Source organism: Brachyhypopomus gauderio, chromosome 1 (assembly GCF_052324685.1).
Source record: "Brachyhypopomus gauderio isolate BG-103 chromosome 1, BGAUD_0.2, whole genome shotgun sequence".
In the NCBI taxonomy this organism is placed as follows: Eukaryota; Metazoa; Chordata; class Actinopteri; order Gymnotiformes; family Hypopomidae; genus Brachyhypopomus; species Brachyhypopomus gauderio.
The window spans coordinates 53,227,128-53,247,321 of record NC_135211.1 but is presented as its reverse complement, the minus strand read 5'-3'; the positions used below and the strand labels follow the sequence as shown (position 1 = coordinate 53,247,321).

General features: G+C 41.4%; 1 protein-coding gene across 4 annotated transcripts in view; it reads left to right on the top strand.

Annotated features, from left to right (window-relative positions):
• LOC143525365 (NLR family CARD domain-containing protein 3-like) overlaps positions 1–20,194 on the top strand; it is a 38,431-nt gene that overhangs the window by 14,247 nt on the left and 3,990 nt on the right. For 2 of the 4 annotated variants that reach the window (XM_077019213.1, XM_077019221.1), the window contains 4 exons: positions 5,216–5,386; positions 7,087–7,257; positions 7,652–7,825; positions 9,331–9,504. In XM_077019213.1, the coding sequence (XP_076875328.1) occupies positions 5,216–5,386; positions 7,087–7,257; positions 7,652–7,825; positions 9,331–9,504 (690 nt within the window). Of the gene's footprint in view, positions 1–5,215; positions 5,387–7,086; positions 7,258–7,651; positions 7,826–9,330; positions 9,505–17,748; positions 17,964–20,194 lie in introns of those variants that run through there. The other 2 variants (XM_077019239.1, XM_077019230.1) reach the window with 2 other exon arrangements.

Sequence of the window (20,194 nt, the reverse complement as noted above, 5' to 3'; positions counted from 1 at the left end):
AATCGACTTTAGATTAATTGTCGATCAAGAGGTTACTCGAACAAAATGTATTAATCGAGATTAATCGTTAGAGAGCGCTCCTGTAGTAACTTGAACAGAGCATAAGAATGAGAGGAGAACATGTGTCGCGAAAGACCAGAGTGGAAAACAAAATGAAGCGGGCGAAAAGACGTGCAGTGTGGGATCATTTCAACATTGTTAATTTAGGCAAAGAAGTCAGATGTTCTCTGTGTAATGCGGTATTGAAGTACAACAGTTCCACTAGTTCACTCAGTTATCATTTGAAAACCGTGCATGCAGCTGTCCAGCATATCACCAGTGCACCTGGTCAACCTAAAATCACAGCTACACTGGGAAGGCGAGCGTTTTCGAAGCTCGCTACAAAAAAAGAAGAGTGAGCTTAAAACAAAGCTAGCTACTGCTACTGCTGTAGCCCATACAACAGATTGTTGCACGGCTCTAACAACAGAAACTTACCGTGACGTGCCACTACACTGACGAGAACTGGCAGCTAAAATCTGCAGTGCTGATTACAACGAACATGTCGGACAGACACACCGCTGACAATTTAGCTGACAAGCTCAATGATGTTGTGGAGACTTGGGCACTCTCTGGTCGCGTTACAGCATGTGTTCACTACAACGCTAGAAACATTGTCTAAGCATAGGCTCAATAATATTCTGTTTGGCTCTCTATTTAATTTCTAATTAAATTTTTTTTTTATGTCTAATGTTTCAAATGCAAGAAGGGAGCCAGTCCTTAAGTTATTCCTTTTTTTAAATGTAACAATGTATTTTTGTGACGATCGGGGTGGAGCGAAGGACGAGACACAGAATCCTTGCAAAGACGTCACTTTTAATCTTTCTCACACAGATTGCGCAATAGCGCACGAGAAACATCTGACACTTACACAGAAACGTGTAGACTCTAGACAACGACGAGCACAGGACACTGCGCGAGAGCACATTAAATAGACAAACCGCATTAGCCCCACGTGATTACGAGACGAGTCACAGGTGAGACAGATTATTCTAGGGCTGACGGCAAATAATCGATTAATCGTTGGTCGACCAAAAAAATTACTAGTCGACCAAACTCCATTGGTCGATTGGTTGCAGGGAAAAAAAGCTGCGTCTCGTCAAAGGGCTTCTGGGACTTTTAATTTCAACGGCGTGACAAAGGAAGACGTGACACGAATTTACCGTTGGTGATTTGTTTGACAAGGACAGCGCTGGACTTGCGACCTGTGAATATCGGCAGTGGTGAGGGATGTAAAAATCTAATTGAATGCCTCGAGCCCGGATATAGCCTGGTAAGACGTGAAACAGTGATGCACGCTGTTAAGAGCAAATACAGCAAAACAAAACAAACACTTCAGGGCAAGATCGAAAACTGTAAAGCACTCAGCTTCACAACGGATATATGGACTAACCAGATGGAAAGTTACATGACGGTCACAGCGCATTTTATTTCTGATAACTGCCGACTGCATTCATTCGTGCTGGGAGCTAGAGTTGGGAGTGAGCCACACAGCTGCTAACATAGGAGAGCGACTCAGCGAAGTAATGGCAGAGTTTAGAATCTCCGCGGAAAAAAGGGTCGCTCTTGTACACGACAATGCCGTGAACTCTTCGACTGGGAGAAGAACTGAGCAGATAACCGATTTTTGTGTAGGCTATAGACCTAGTGTTTAGATGAACCAGGAAACATTGTTAGTCACAGAAGGTTACTCCTGGCGTTAGTGGTAAATGCGCATAGATGCGGCAGCCCGGCATTAAAGATAAAACTTCACAAATATGTATGCCAGTCAAAATGGGATTATTTTTTTTGAAGGGGGGAGGGGGTCGATTGGTCGATTAGTCGGAGTAAATGATGACCATTGGTCGACCAAAAAAATCCTTGGTCGTGGACAGCCCTAGATTATTCACACGACATGCCATAACCACGGATATCCATAGACGCAGACGATGCATGTAGACTACGTAAACACACGCCCAAAAGGGAGGGGCCGGGGTCCTCAACGTGACAGACGCCCCCTCCAAGGGCACTACCCGTCCCGGGGTGCCAACAGGACCGAGTGCCCCGAACCCACGACGATGGGCGGATCCGACGCGCTCAGTCCTGCATCTGGGAGGTGACTGCCCTTGGCGAAGCGTCCGTCACGAATCGCCTAGCACACCCTCCCTGGGAAGACCGGGGAAAAGACGTTAGACAGGTTGAACGGGACGTTCACAAACATACACACAGGAACATTAACACATAGAGGAACAAACGGGAAAAATGGGTTTGGTACACACACGGGAAGACCCACAAACACTAGGACATACAAACACGTAACAGGCGCCAGGCTACGCGCCAGGAGGAGAGCGATGAGAGGAGAGTGATGAGACATGCCAGGTGCAGCGCGGCTGGCGGACGTGCCAGGTGCAGCGCGGCTGTTCTCCCCTCCTGGTAGGTCGTAGGGACCTCCTCCTTCGCTCCGCGACCATGCTCTGGAGCGGGCAGTGTGGCCTTCTTCCTCGGCTTCCATCTCCTCTTCCTCCTCACTGCCCAAGCTCCAGCTCATCGGAACGGCTGGACTCTCCCCCCGAGAGCAGTCCATAGCGCTCCCCTCGTATGGGTCCGAGGATGCGCTCACCACCGGGCTGGTTCTCCCTTTCACGGTCCTCACTGAGCATTCCGATGCAACCGGGCTACCCTCATCCTCTGTGTAATGTTCACTGTCCGTGTACTCGGACACGCCCGAGCACATGGACGGAGGGTAGTCCTCCTCACCTTCCCTGTAGTCGACGGTAGGAACGGAGTATAAGGAGGGAGGATAGTCCCCTTCGCCCTCACCGTGGTCATCTGCGGAAGAGCCAACGGAGGGAGGGTAGTCCTCTTCCTCCTCTTCGCCCTCCCCATAATCCACGGTGGGGACGGAGTAGACCAAGGGAGCCGGGTCCACCTCCCCGCTGTAGTCCACGGTAGGGGCGGAGTACAACGACGGAGGGTAGTTCTCCTCCTGCTCCTCCTCTGAGTCCCTCTCCCCAAACTCGCTCTCCGGGGTCGATGAGGTGGTGCTGGCGACACAGGCTTCCACCCTCGGAGGCGAGAGGGCGCGGGAAGGAGACAGGTGTAAATGTCTCCAGATTCTCACCGCGCCCTCGTGGGGGGTGGGGGTGGTTCGGCGAACGTAACACTCATGACGGAGTGTTTTTTCAATAGCCCTGAAAAAAATGCTACGGTTTTGTTTTGGTCCGTATCCAGTTAATCAGAAATGAAATTGGGTCCGGACAGGACTGCGTTCGGGTCCGGATCCGGACCGCGGTCCGCCAGTTGAGTACCCCTGGTGTAGACTCTAGACAACGACGAGCACAGGACACTGCGCGAGCGCACATTAAATAGACAAATCACATTAGCCCCACGTGATTACGAGACGAGTCACAGGTGAGACAGATTATTCACACGACATGCCATAACCACGGATATCCATAGACGCAGACGATGCACGTAGACTACGTAAACACACGCCCAAAAGGGAGGGGCCGGGGTCCTCAACGTGACAATTTTGTTATACCATAAAAATTTCCTAATGCATAATTACTTGAGAAATATATCATAATACAATATAATTATCATATTATAATATATACTTTTTGAACAAAGTGTTTGAACTATTTAGCTGATATTTTTAAAGGCCCTATTGAAACACTGAAATTCAGGTGAAAAACGCCGCTTATCAATTAATCGAAAGTCGATCGATAAGATCAATTAACTAATGATTAATGAATTAATCGATAATTTGCATCCCTATTTGAGAGAGAGAAAAGAGTAGAGTGTCCCTACATTAAAGAACTATTTCACAAGATACTGACACCACTTGATAAGGTTATTTATCAGGACACTTTTCTTGTGGTAATATCTTAATTTCATTTCAAAAAGTGAACTGAACTGAGTATTCTGGTGATCGGGATCAGGCAGAGGTGGGTAGAGTATTCAACAATTTTACTCAAGTAAAAGTACTGTTACTTCAACCAAATATTACTCAAGTAAAAGTAAAAGTATGCATCCAAAAATTTACTTGAGTAAAAGTAAAAAAGTACTTTGATAAAAAGCTACTGAAGTAGTGAGTAAATGCATGAGTACTGTCTCGTGTCAATAAATTACATCATGGAAAATTCAATTACTGGAAACAATGACTTTTAATGATAAAAAAAAATATTTATTATAAATAAATATATATAAAATTTATTTATTATAAATAAATTGTATTTTTGTTTGTTCCTAATTATTAGGCCTGTGTAACTTTAATGTGTTCCACAAAGGCACTAACTGAGGAGACTGTCAGCCAATACGTGTAGCTACAACTTGACGACAACTGAATCAATTTGTAGCAAACTTTGGTTCAACTAAATCATCATATACTGCTAGTGTGTACACTCTGAGTGTGAACTGGTTTTTAGTATTGCGCTGCGTTACATTTAATAATTACATCACACAAATGTATACCTCAGAGATACAGCATTACACAAAATTATACATACGGCAAACTTATGGCATTGTGTTTCCTCAAATTTGATGTTGAGTTCTTGTAGGCTGAAATGTCCACATGTTTTGGCAGACACAACTGACAGCGCATTATATAACTGTCCCTTTTTACATGTTTGTAATGTAAACATTGGCTGTATGAGGTCACGGATGCTCGGGAGGTTTTTCTGTTACTTTCTTGCTATCGGTGGAGAAAGTTTGCGTATGTGATCATGTGACTGACCGGCTTCATTTGATTGGTCACTCATACTCAGGTGACGAGACGTTGGTCAGTCTTCTCACTGAAAAGACGAATTATTTACAAAACGAAAGTAATGGTAGCACACGGCGCAAATCCGATTGTAACGGAGTAAAAGTCGCGTTTTTCTCAGCACATATTTACTCAAGTAAAAGTAGAAGTCGTCCATATTAAAACTACTCTTACATGTACATTTTTGTCCAAAAAGCTACTTGAGTAAATGTAACAGAGTAAATGTAACGCGTTCCTACCCACCTCTGGGATCGAGGGAGTGGTTTGGTGCTCGGAGGCGTGTGTTGTGAGGCTGTGTGAGCTGAGAAACGCATCCTGTGGCGGCGACCTGGCCTCCCCACCGTGACAGGATAATATAATCAGTAGTTCAGATTCTGGAATTCAGCATCATCTGATTGATCTGCATTTTGTATTGTATTTACTCCTCCTTTACAGACTGTCTGGCTGTGGTCTCACTGAGGAGTCTTGCAAATCTCTCACATCAGTTCTACAAACAGAAAACTCACTGAAAAAGCTGGAGATTAATAATAATGACCTAAAAAATTCAGGAGTGGAGCAGCTCTGTGTTGGATTGAAGAGTTCAAACTGTAAACTGGAGATTCTCAGGTGAGTTTTCTGTCGGTTTAATCTGGAATGGAAACAGTAAAGTGTGATGACACTACATAGTTTTATTAAATATTAAGATAAGATCTATGTCCTTTTAAAAAGTCAATTTCTTTTAAAGAAAATTTAACTTCCTTTGAGTACAGTATTAAAAATACTACCACACAAGGCAATGCAAGACAATTTCATAATTTATTATTATTTCATTTTTTTAACAAGTTTTGTTCCTTAATTCATTCCAAGTATTTTCTGTTAAAATTAACTAAATGAACTACATTTCATTAAATGACCACATTGTGGAGAGAAAGAAAAATTTGTGATGCAAAACTGATTCTCAGAATCTCCTAGTAGAGAAATTTAACACAATAAAGAGACTCAGATGAGTCCTTGTCCAAACGTGTGTGGGAGTTTACGGAAACACACACACGCCTACATAGAGCTGAACACACCCACACACACACACACACACACCTACATAGAGCCTGCAGAAACACAAAGCCTGTAAAACAGCTCTGCCTCAATTGTTTATAAATGTTCCAAATCCAGACGTCCACATCAACACTACTGTGAAAGAAAATGTGGCAATATCTTTTAATTTTATTTACACATATGACAAATACCCAATATTAAAATGACATGTTATGAGAAATCCAACTTTTCAGTGCTTCTTGTGCACATACATTTGACAACATTATATCAAAGCTCACAGCTACGCAAGTTATGATAATCAGGATTAATATTGTGGTGGTGTTGACGCGGGAACAAAGGTGGCCGAAGGCGAGTGTTGCATAGAATGGTCTTTATTCTCCATAAGAAAAAGAGCATCTAAATAAACAGTGAACTGAAATAAATGCCATGCAGTCTATTAGCAAAAGGTCTAAAAACCACCAGTCTAAAAAGCGTTGAGTTTCCAATGGAGCTATGTGCAGCACTGGACCGAACAACCTGTGGGTATAAAAAGGGTGCACAACATAATGGGGAACAGGTGCTAGTATTCTGGTGATCGGGACCGAGGGAGTGGCTTGGTGCACGGGGGCGTGTGTTGTGAGGCTGTGTGAGCTGAGACACGCCCCCTCTGGCGGCGACCTGTCCTCCCCACCGTGACAGGCGGGTGTTTGGTGGTGTACGAGCATTGCTGAGGAATGGATATGAGTCATCACCATGTCGGTAGTTTATTATATGGGGAAGTCATGGCCTGGTGGTAGGGAACTGGTCTTGTGATCGGATGGTCGTGGGTTCGATTCCCAGACCTGAGGCCATGACTAAGGTGCCCTTGAACAAGGCATCTAACCCCAACTGCTTCCCGGGCGCCGGGCTAGGGCTGCTCTGGACACATGTGCACCACAGACCCCTTGTAATCACTAGTGTGTGTGTGTGTGTGTGTGTGTGTGTGTTCTAACTGCACAGATGGGTAAAAAGCGGAGGACAAATTTTGATTGCGGTGAAAAATCACAATTGACAAAATATGGTACATTTATACATTTACACATTTATAAAGAACATGGTGACGTCTCCACTACAGTTACTGGCCTCTCTAGTACCCCGTACTGGCTGCTCTGATACTTTTACAGTTCATGCAATTAATTTCATCCTATTTTCCAAGATACAGAGGATTGTTTAATCAGCAGTTCAGATTCTGAAATCCAGCTGGAATCCAATCATCTGATTGATCTGTATTTTGTACTGTATTTACTCCTTTACAGACTGTCTGGCTGTGGTCTCACTGAGGAGTCTTGCAAATCTCTCACATCAGTTCTACAAACAGACAACTCACTGAAAGAGCTGGAGATTAATAATAATAACCTAAAAGATTCAGGAGTGGAGCAGCTCTGTGCTGGACTGAAGAGTTCAAACTGTAAACTGGAGATTCTCAGGTGAGTTTTCTGTCAGTTAAATCTGGAATGGAAACAGTAAAGTGTGATGACACTACAGAGTTTTAATAAATATTAAGATAAAGATCTATGTCCTTTTAAAAAGTCAATTTCCTTTTAAGAAAATTGAACCTCCTTTGAGTACAGTATTAAAAATACTACCACACAAGGCAATGCAAGGCAATTTCATAATTTATTATTATTTCAAGTTTTGTACAGTTACTGGACTCTTTAGCACCCTGTACTGGCAGCTCTGATACTTTTTAATCTGTTCATGCAATTAATGTCATCCTATTTTCCAACATACAGAGGATAATTTAATCAGCAGTTCAGATTCTGGAATCCTGCATAATCTGATTGATCTACATTTTGTACTGTATTTACTCCTCCTTTACAGATTGTCTCTCTGTGGTCTCAATGAGGAGTCTTGCAAATCTCTCACATCAGTTCTACAAACAGAAAACTCCTCACTGAGAGAGCTGCAGATTAATAATAATGATCTACAAGACTCAGGAGTGGAGCAGATCTGTGCTGGACTGAGGAGTTCACACTGTAAACTCGAGAATCTCAGGTGAGTTTTCTGTCAATTTAATCTGGAATGGAAACAGTAAAGTGTGGTGACACTACAGAGTTTTAAGAAATGTGATTTATGTTCTTTAAAAAAAGTAAATTCCCTTTTAAAAATAATTAACTTCCTTTGATTACAGTATTTAAAAAAATACCACACTAGGCAATGCAAGAATATTTCACACTTTATTATTTTATGAAGCTTTCTTCCTTATTTCCAAATATTTTCTGTTAAAATAAACTAAATGAAGCTACATTTCATTAAATGATGTCACGTTTGCTGAGGGGTAGGTGTGACGCAACTGCAATTTAAAGACGTTTAATAGCGAAGCAATGACAAAACAACTAGGTGCAAACAGAAACACTACACAACAAACGACAATGGGAGTAACTACACAGAGTACAGGCAGCACACTAAGGTGAGTGGGGACATCCAAGTAAATCACAACATAGATCGAGGCAGTAGAACTTAGAACTAAGATCACAGACCCACGGGAAAAAACAACAAACACCAATAAAAGAAAAACAACTAAGCACATCAACGACGAACACAAATAAAAAGGAAACAACTGAACACATCAACAACGAACACCGATAAAAGAGAAACAACTAAACACATGAAAACTTAACGACAAGATGAAACAGCGAAGGAACCGCGGGAAGGGAAAAACGCTTGAAACAGCTAGAGACATAGTCTAGGTGACTAGGAGGACACAGAGAAATACGTACTGAAACGAAACCAAAGACACTACACATCAAACAAACAAGCCGAGACAAGACACATATAAGTTTAACCAGAGACTAGGAATAACCGAACAATGAGCATGAACCAGGAATACTAAAAACCACGAAGAACCCTGACAGACGAGGGAGCGTAGCAAACGACCGACGTAGGTGAATAGGACAGGGGGATCTAAATACACAAGATGGAAGGGAGAAAACGAGACACAGGTGTAACGTAATGACTGGGGTGTGACAACCAGACAGGGACCTCCCACCGGGGACTAGGTAGGGCTAGGGCATACGACACAAGACTGGGGCGGGAGGTGGAGCTAGACGTTACAAATGACCACATTGTGGAGAAAAAAAAATTGTGATGCATGAGCAGATTCCCAGAATCTCCTACAAGAGACTCAGATGAGTTCTTTATGGATCACACACACACTCCAACACAGCTGACCACACACACACACACACACACACACACCTACATAGATTCACATCCACAATATCCCACTATTGTTATGAAAAAATCAACATTTTCAGTGTGTGTGTGCACACACATTTGACTACATTATATAAAGTTCAGAGCTAAGCAGGTTAGGATTATTAGGTGTATTATTGTGGAAGGTGTTTGGTGGTGTAGGATCATAGGTGAGGAATGGATACGAGACCTCACCATGTCAGTAGTTCCACTACATTTACTGGCCTCTCTAGCTCCCCATACTCGCTGCCCTGCAAATGCATCTCCCTCACTTTCTCTCTCCCTCTTTTCCCTCCATTCTGCAGAGTGTCTGGTTGTTTGGTCACAGAGGAAGGCTGTTCTTCTCTGGCTTCAGCTCTGAGTTCAAACCCATCACACCTGAAAGAACTGGATCTGACTTACAACCACCCAGGAGACTCAGGAGTGAAGCTGCTCTCTGCTAGACTGGAGGATCCCCACTGCAGACTGGACACACTCAGGTATGTAGGAATCCCCTTAAACACCTGAACACATACTTCAAATGTGAGAAGAACAGTGTCATACATAGAAACAGCACACATGACACACACATGGCCTTTTTCCTAAAATACATACAGTATCATACATAACACCAGTGGCAGGCCGTCAGTAGGGGGTGCTGGGGTGCCAGCCCCATCAAATTATCCAGAAAAAAAGGCTATTTAGACATATGAATTCATGTAAATTATATATTGCAAAAGTATTATGAATCTAGTAATACTGTCAATTATCATTCATAAAAAAAGATCAAGAATTCTATCACTGAATGTCTGTGACATTACATGTGTACCGTATACTTCCTGTGTGTGCGGCGCCAGACTAATGGGTGTCTATGTAGGTCCTTAAACTTTTGGCAAGCATGTGATCTGGAGAAGCTCTTTAACTGGATGCCTTAAAGTTTTCTGCGAGACAGAGCAGCACCCTGTACACACCTACTTTTATCAGTAGCCTATGAATATAATTAATTATCGCTTCTGGAATATTCTTTAAAGGTTTTGATTCCACACACAAGGCAGTGAAAGTAATCTGTGAAGTCTAGACCCTAGATAGGTGTGTGTGTGTGTGTGTGTGTGTGTGGGAGAGAGAGAGAGAAATAGAGATTATTAGTGCAATGTGCTTTTACTGTTATATTGAATGGTGGTATATTCTACAGCTTCTGGTAAGTTTGAAAATTACATGTTTTTGAATGCAAATGCATATTACATTACGTTATGTTACAATTACCTCTATAATGATGGCAACATTCAGATGTTAAAGGGGAAACAGTCTCTCTCCTCTTTGCATTAACATCATCACCCTACTGCACTTAGTCTGGGTACAAATACACTTTCACAATGTACATAGAGCCAATTGCATTTTTGTTTCCATGGTTTCCTCCTCAGTCAGCCAATCAGATTCCTCCTCTTTCTCCCTCAGCCAATTAGCACGGGGCTTATAGTAGATCTACTTTAAGCTTATAGTAGAGCTAAGTAGATCGGGTGAGTGTTTGAAACATGGCGGCTGAAGAGTCATTAGAGTAATTCACAGAGTATCAGATGAGGTGGAGGAGAGATGAGGATATGATGAGAGTGAAAAGGTTTGTGGAGCAAGTTTGTTTCTTTACTTACATTATGTGGAAAAACATTCTCACTGCTTCACCTTACCCAGAGAATACAGTTTGGAAACGGATCATTTATCAAGATTTACTTCATCAGAGAAGAAATTCTACTGAGGAAGTCTAGACTTTTAAAATAGTTTATTACCATGACAGTAATATTTCTACCTTGGAAAACTAACATTTTTGTTAGATGTTTGTGTATATTGTCAGCATCAACTGTGCAAAGCCGACAGATTACAGTTTAGTCTATTATACTCTATCTAGCTGCTCTTATGAGTAATTCATAACACTGATTATGTCCATCTCGATGATTTTTTAAATCAGGTAATTAATATTTTTATTTCCAGTTCTATCTTGACAGCTAGTGGAGGGCAAATGACACCAGAGCGTGTGTCACTATTCCTGAAGCGGAGTGATTTGAAACACTGTGTTGGAGCTTGTATGAAAACACCAGTGTCACGCTTGTCGTTGCTTCAAAATGTTTTGTAGCTTTTCATTGGCTCATAGTCTTTCAGTGTGAGGCACTGGCTCGTGGCGTTTAAATGCATTCTGAGCCAATAACAGCTTGACAGGTTTGAGAGATTTTGATGTTTTGGTGTCATACCAGCTATATAAGATGTATCATTACACATCACCCTTAACCAACATTTAACCCTTAATATAGTTTGTATTTATTTGATGGGTTAATCTGGAATGTGTTAGAGTATGGGGGAGAGCATCTGCATTTTTATTATAATGACAATATAATAATTTTTTGGTATAAATGAACAAATCACTTGAATGATCTACTGAACTTTAATTGCTGTCATAGGATTGAAACAGTGCCATTGCTTCAATGCTTTTTAGACGTTGCTATGGCTTCAGTTGTCCACCAGATGTCACCGTCACTGAAGCCTGAAGCTTCTAATCACAATTGTTAGGAACGACTCAGTGCTTCATAAGGCTTCACTTGCCCATCACTATAATATAAAAATATATATAAAAATATAAAATATAAAAACTAATAAATTCTCGAACAATGACTAGCGAAATGGACGATGTGAATAGCAATTCTCACGATGGCCGCCAGAGGGTGCTAACAGCTAAAGGAGCAGAGAGCAGACTTCATTTTCTCACAAACCAGAAGAGGTAAATTGAGCCAATTGACTGTCAAATTCAACGAAATAGAGCAACTTTTGAATAGTGGTGATGTGATGTCAAAGAGTTGCAAACAGTATTCAGATTTCTCAAAAATTATATGCAGAACTAGTTGAATGCAAATGTTACATCCCCTCTCTACAGGTGCACAGGATTGATACTGGGTGATAAGATAAGATAGCCTTTTATTATCCCACATGGGGAAATTGTGGTGTTACAGCAGCTTTGAGAACATACAAAAAAAAGGTAGAAAATTACTTCGCAGGTTTAAAGAATATTGCAAAAAGTTCTGTTAAATTATACTGAGAAAAATATTACGAAAAAAATAAAAATTGTATATATATATAATTTACAATGATTGTTTATGGTTTGGGGCAGTGCTGGTTGTATAGCCTGACAGCAGAAGGAAGAAACGAGCTTTGATGTCTTTCCTTTGAGCAGCGTGGATGGAGAAGTGTAGGGTGGTGTATATGATATGATATGGAGCAGTCATGGCCTGGTGGTAGGGAACTGGTGTTGTGACCAGAGGGTTGTGGGTTCGATTCCCAGACCAGAGGTCATGACTGAGGTGCCCTTGAGCAAGGCACCTAACCCCAACTGCTCCCCGGGTGCCGGGCTAGGGCTGCCCACCGCTCTGGGCATGTGTGATCACAGCCCCCTAGTAATCACTAGTGTGTGTGTGTGTGTGTTCTAACTGCACAGATGGGCGGAGGACAAATTTCGATTGGGGTGTAAATTCACAATTGACAAAATATAGCACATTTCATTTTCATTTTCATATACGGCATATTTGGGTTCTGGCGTTTTTTGAATATCAGGATGGTGTCGCGTTAAATGATTTCTCAGATTTGTGGTATTCCCACAGTATTTCACCTCCATGTTGCACACTTTACACATGGCCAAAATGTAACCATACATTTACAGGGTTGCCAACTTTTCAAGATCGCTTGGAGTGAGATTTGAACCTGGAGGGGCTGGCGGTGTAAAATGGACACAAATTAAGTATTATATCGCGATCGATCGCTCGCCAGTGGTTGGCGCCACAGCGAACTAGTAACTCATTGAATCATAGATGTGGATCAGACCTACATTTTTTAACTTTTGCTGCAGCCATGCTTAACTGATCACCCCAGCCAAGTGGCGGTGCTCGAGAAAAAAAGGATGATCTCGCGAGATTTAACGCGAGACGTTAAAACGGTACGCATATGCGGGGAAAATTGGCTAATTCTAAACATCGATCTGAGGTTTCATAAATCGATATCGAATCGTTCAAATGAAGATCGATTTGAATCGAAAGATCGATTTTTTAAACACACCCCTAGTGCTACCTATCTGCATGTGTGCGTGAGCAAGACAGACAGGCCTGTTATCTAGGTGTATGTGTGTGAGAGAGACAGACAGTCCTGTTATCTGGGTGCATGTGTGTGAGACAAACGGTCCTGTTATCTGGGTGCATGTGAGACAGATAGTCCTGTTATCTGGGTGTGTGTGTGTGTGTGTGTGTGTGTGTGTGTGTGTGTGTGTGTGAGGGACAGACAGTCCTGTTATCGAGGTGCATGTGTGAGAGAGAGAGAGACAGTCCTATTATCTAGGTGCATGTGTGTGTGAGACAGACAGTCCTGTTATATGGGTGCATGTGTGTGTGAGAGACAGACAGTCCTGTAACTGGGTGCATGTGTGTAAGACAGTCCTGTTATCTAGGTGTATATTTGTGCAAGAAAGGCAGACAGTCCTGTTATCAAGGTGCGTGTGTGTGTGTGTGTGTGTGAGAGAGAGAGAGAGAGAGAGAGAGAGAAAGAGAGAGAGAAAGAGTCCTGTTATCTAGGTGTATATTTGAGTGTTAAGACCCAGATGAACCTGACTCGCTAGTCAGAGTCGCAACATAAAAAGAAAAAAAAATATATATAGGGCGACACTGAAATGGATGTCTTGGCTGTTGATATTAATTTAATTATATATTAGTTATCTATTGTGACGTTGGGGCGAGGCGACAGACGAGACAGGAATCCTTGCCTTCTTTTCCAAACGTTATGTTTAATAGATAGAAATAGCGCTGATAGCGGAATAACTGAATAACTGATTCCAAATAGCTGATAACGGAAAACAACACAACCAAACACACGTACGACTCTGACAACGACGAGCACAGGACGCTGCAAGAATGCACATTAAATAGACAAACCACATAAACCCCACGTGATGACGAGACGAGCCACAGGTGACACGAATTATCACAAGACACAACCGCACCCACGGAGATCCACTGGCACAGACTAGGAGATGCAGACGACGTAAACACACGTCCAAAAGGGAGGGGCCGGGGTCCTCAACGTGACATCTATATATTGGTATCAATAATAAATAAAGAATTTAAAACAATGTCTTCAGGCTGGGCCAAGACCAACATAACAAACAAAACTCCACAATCCACAATTTAATTAACCTTACAAAAAGAAAACAAACGAAAATACATAAACCTTCCCTATCTCCCTATAACTTAAACAGGAGCCAATTTTTAAGCAATATATTCAAAATAGACAACCCCCAAAATCCACGCAAATACAATGGGTATTGGATATAAGCATTACTTCTCACAACGCTTATTGATATCTCTCATAACAGACCCGACGGTAAAACCATCGGTCCAAACTCACACAGCTGGTTACAAAACAACCCAGAAACCACTCAGCATCACCCAATGACCAAGTGGAGTCCACTGCTCAAGACACCACAAGGCCCTGCTTCTGTCTCGGAGTGAGCTTTTAAAAACCCGCCATCCAATCTCATCCTTCGCAATGAAGCCACATGACTCCCACACCAGATGGTAATCAGGTTGTTGCGTCATCTGGAGAACCTGCAAAATAACTCCAAAGCAACCAAAAAAAAATAAAAAAATCTCACTGACCATTAGGGGTGACCTGCAATAGTCGCTGATTCGACTATAGTCGACTATACCCCCTAGTCGACTATGAACGTCATAGTCGAATGTACCATTGTAACTGCATGGAGGTGCCCAAGGATTCAGCTAAGCATTAGTTGTTACATGAAATGTCTTTGTTTTCGTTATATATAGCCTTTTGTCAAATAAAATCATCCTAATTTCTGTTAATAAATATTTAAAAATGATGTTTGTGCATTAACAATAGGCATCTTCCTTACTACACATTAATAAATCACACCCTGCAGTTGCACAATCCAAACGAGCGGAGCTGACCACGCCACTAGTGATGGGATTTTTGGCTCTATTTTGAGATGCGGCTCTAACGGCTCTTCTTACTGTGGAGAGCCGGCTCTTTCGGCTCTCAAATGGCTCCCCATATATATTTTTTACATTATTAATTAATTAATAGCTTAAACCAAATTTTATAACATTTTGTTTCATTATTGACATTGTTAAGCACTTGTGATGAGTAAAAATGCTGCATAACAATGCTTTATAAATAAAACTTTTATTATAACCAATTATTAAATTATCACAAAATAGCACCAAAAAAGAACGCAATACAGCTTGGCCAATTGTCTGCCTGTTTCCACAAAAAAAGTGGAGATAACATGTTTTTTCAGTGTTTTCCCACCACGTTATTAACTGAAAGCTGCGTGTGATTGGTCAGATGTGTGGAGCACACGCATGACATGCGGGCAGTGGAGACATTCTTTGCAGTGTTGTCCGAAATGATATGTGGTAGTATAAAGAAACACCCCTCAAAAACAGGGGAAGGAATTTACCTGATGTTGCATTGTGTTCCAGGTTTGAAAAGTGCTAAAGTAGGCTTGAAAATGCTTGAAAATGTAACTGTATTTTGTTTCACAACAAATAGCTGTCTGACTGAATCGATGTGATAAAAAAGCGAATAATTTCGAATAATTTCGAGTATATGTATAAATATTTAACTTAAGTTTAAGGTGCTGGGAAATATTGAAAATGGACCTTGAAAGTGACGTACAGGGGTGATAGTGGGAAAAATTCCTGAGTCTGAAATTTTTCTGAGCGGGGGGGGGTTTAGAGTGGAAGTGTACCATATTTTGAATATTTAATAATTAATCTTTAAATTAATTAATAATGAATAAGTCAGGTATCATTACCTATCATTTATTCATTACTGTTAGTAAATTATAGGATACCAGACAACTCAAAGAAATTATGCAAATAAAGTTTAAAAGAATTACAAGTATTATGATTATAGTTAGTTTTAATATATAAAATATTTAATAAATATTTTGTGTTGGATTATTAGGACATACATTTTGTGCTTTTGTTCATGTATTACACCTTACGCCGTAAGGCGGCCATGATGAATCAGATCGTCTGACCACCTGTACCGGCTCAAAAAAAAAAACCACTTTCTTATATTTCTGATAAAAAAATAAACTTCATCAGAATAAAGATAAAATACTGAATTTATCTTGTATCTACCTCTGAAGCTCTTCCGATGTCTGAAATACAGTCGGTCCCCGGGTTACGACGTCGATCTGTCGTAAATCGGAACATACACACATACTGTACATAAATAACGTAATATACGCAGTTATCCTATCCTAAAGCTAGCCTTTTGGCAAATACCTTTACGGAGTGTCTATTTGCACCCGGGTACAAGTAGCATTTGCCACACAGCGAGGCTATTTTCACCCCTTAATAAAAAAAAAAAGCGAACCCATCTGCGCATGTCTACCAATGAATGCGCGGGAGCGAAAAGGCGCAAATTCAAAGGAACCGAAACGGAGACAGTAGGAAACGGTATGCAGAATTTGGTTAATAGTTATGTATAAAGGTCCATCACTCAATTTAACTTTACATTTTAAGATATATATTTAAGAAATAGTGTGAGAATTATTATCCAACGAACACTGATATATTTTTGAGCTAATAGGAGCATAATAGTGGCGAACGTAGTGTTACCGGGTGGGGGGTGTAAAATGGACACAGCGAGAAAAAAAAGACAGATTTCAAGTGTGCAGAAACAGTCTAAATAGTCGTTTGAACTAACCTAGTGAAAACCGGGACATTAAATAATTTTTATTTTTTGCCGCGACCGAATATTAAAAAGAAGGAAAACCGGGACAAACCGGGACAGCGACGTGAAAACCGGGACAGGTGGCAACACTAACTGGCGCTACAGAGCTTGGAGGCGGACACAAACGCTGAGGAGAGCGAGATTTATTAAGAGGAATGATCATGATCAAAGTCGTTCAAACAGGCAGGGGTCATAACGGGCGAGCCATCCAGGTTTGACAAATAAACAGGCATGACGATACTAAGAATTAAACTAAGACACCGAACGAACACTTTAAACCAAACACGGGGTAAACGCATACAAACTAGAAAATCAGGCTACAGAAAACACAGACGACTCGACTGAGCAACGAAATGAGTAGAACTCACAGACCAGGAAGCGTAGAACACTGAACAAAGAGCATGAATAACGAGCACAACACGACCAAAGAGCATGAATAACAAGAGCACAACACGACCAAAGAGCATGAATAACAAGAGCACAAACTAACCAAATAGAACAAAACAACCAATAACCGATAAGTGAAACACTGGGACTATAAATACACAGAACTAAACTAGACACACACAGAACTAAACTAGACACACAGGTGAAGACACTGATGACACGGGCGTGTCAGACGAGGGGAAACCATGGAGACAGACACGCAGGGAACAACACAGACACAAGGACAGGAACAAGTGACAGAGAGGGGGGTGTAGCCCTACGTGACAGTCGCATTGCTATCTTACAAAAACAATTTTGTCCAGTCTATTTTTTGAGTTTTGTGTAAAATTATATAATTTTGTCTTTTTGTTCTCTATTTTTGTGTTGTTTCAGTACACACAAAGGACATGAATGTGTATAACAAAAGATGTACAGTCCTTTTGAATTAAGGTTTTTGCATGACAGAGTCAATATGCCAGACTTATAATGTAATGACTATTTTATATAAGCTAATATTTGTGTTTTCTCCCAAGAAGGAAGAAAAGCTAAAGAACATTTGTGAAGGATACTCCTTCGACAGTTGTGAGGAATTCCAGAGAGCACTGAGATTATGGAGTGAAGAGGGCTACCATCCAATGCACAAAATTAAAATTTATTTAAACATGATGTAAATAATAAAAACCCCAATTTATTTCTTTAAAAAATGTACAAACCATCCAGAAAAAATGAATTAAAAAATCAAATCTGTCTTCTGCATTCTGTGAAATTAAATAAAATGAAAGAGGCTGATAATGTACTGGCAGGAAGAATATTTGTATACATCATACTGTAACGCTGGCGACTGGGTGAAGGACGAGACACAGAATCCTGTTCGCTACAGACGTTACTTTATTTGTCTTTACACATATAGCGCAGACAGTGCACGTTTAACACTCATATAGAGACACGTAGACGCAATCAACGACGAGCACAAGACACTGCGCGAACGCACATTAAATAGACAAACTACATAAACCCCACGTGATGACGAGACGAGCCACAGGTGAGACGAATTATCACAGGACGCAACCGCACCCACGGAGATCCACTGACGCAGACGACGTAAACACACGCCCAAAGGGAGGGGTCGGGGACCGTAACGTGACACATACAATGTGGTGTACATATCAGGGTGCTACAGACAGATATTAACTTGTGTTACATTTTGTTTTAACATTATCACTGGCAGTGTATATTACATGTAGTATTTACCATGTGATTACTGCCATTAGCGGTAAGCGACTTAGGATAATTAAATTGCTATTTAAATTCTAAGCATGGTAAAGAAAAAGACTCACAAGTGAAAAACAAAATTCAAACAGGTCTACCCCATAACCCCAAATAAAAGTATCTTCACTTCTTGTAAAATAATTTGTAAGTAAAATGGAACACAAAAGAATAGTACTAATCTTTGATAAATCAAAATGTTGGGTGCAAATAGCACACACTGCTGCATATACCCGGGTGCAAATAGCACACACTGCTATGTACACCCGGGTGCAAATAGCACACATTGCTGCATATACCCGGGTGCAAATAGCACACACTGCTATGTACACCCGGGTGCAAATAACACATACTGCTGCATATACCCGGGTGCAAATAGCATCTGCCATACCTTTATCCATAGCTGCGTTTAACTAAGGCTAAAGGCCTATCCTGACGCCGCGCACACTAAACACCAAATTCCGTTTACGACGCAGAACCACTCATGCTGCATTCAAGTGGAAGTCGGGCAGTAGGTTTCTCCGAGGTGAAACTCGTTCACGCGACGTGCTCGCGTTCATGTGGTTTGTGTGTGTGAAATGAAAGTAAAATGGAGGCTGTCGAACGTTTGTTTGTCGTTTGGCTAATCAGTATTTACAAATTGCATACACGTCAATTCATCATGTAATGTACACGATACTTAACAGTAGCTGCCACTATTCATAACTGTTTATATGTATGTGAACAAAATTTTAAAAAATGATATTCTGTCAGCAAAACATTAGCTGTTGGTTTTAGTTTTTGAACACAAATGCAGCAAAACTATGTGTTGATAATAGAGGTTTAAAAATAACGTTACTATTGGAATTAGCGTACGAATTGTACATGATTATTTAGCATCTTACTGTTAATGTATTGTTCAGCCATTTTGGAAATAGCGTTTACGTCACAACTCGGCCAGTTCGTGCTGCATCGAAAATCTCCACGTGTCCGACTTCAGCGGGTGTTCATGTCGTGCCCTCTGGTGGGAAACTCGGTTTTCCCATAAAACCGACACCACTTGAATGCAGCAGAAATAAGGCTTAATACAGTAAATGGGAGATGTGTCGAACCACGAAAAATCGTAACTCGGGAACATCGTAACCCGGGGACCGCCTGTATGATGTTTTATGTCGATTGAATCGGAGTATTAATGTCTTCGGCACGACCAATCAAGTTGAAAACATTAACTGACCAAAACAAACTTGACTTAAGGCAGGAGGGAGGTAGCTTTTTTACGTAATGTCCGAAACCGCAAGTCAATCAAGTGACACCGCCGTCATCCATCCAGCGCTGATGATCCAGTGAGAGGATCATATTTAAGCCTCAAAACAGATAGCACGTGTGCGAGTGTGGTTTATTATAATGATTTGACGGATTTTTCCCCCCCAAAAATTCAAATGACGGAAATCCGTCGTGGTGACGGAGAACTTTAAACTTTAACCCATGCATTAGGCGAACCTTTTTTTCCTGGCGGACACGTCGGTACGCCGGAATTCCGGCGTGGCGCCTGAAAACTATCAGGCCTGGACGTACAAGTGCTTGAACTCCACCTTGTAAAGGTGTATGAACCCGCCATACATAACTTTGTTCATTGCCCTGAAGAGGTGCACGACCTCGCTTCTCACAGGGGTCCTCACGCAGGGGCGGAGCCACCACGATTGCGTCATTTTCGGCGCCAAGGACTGACTGAGG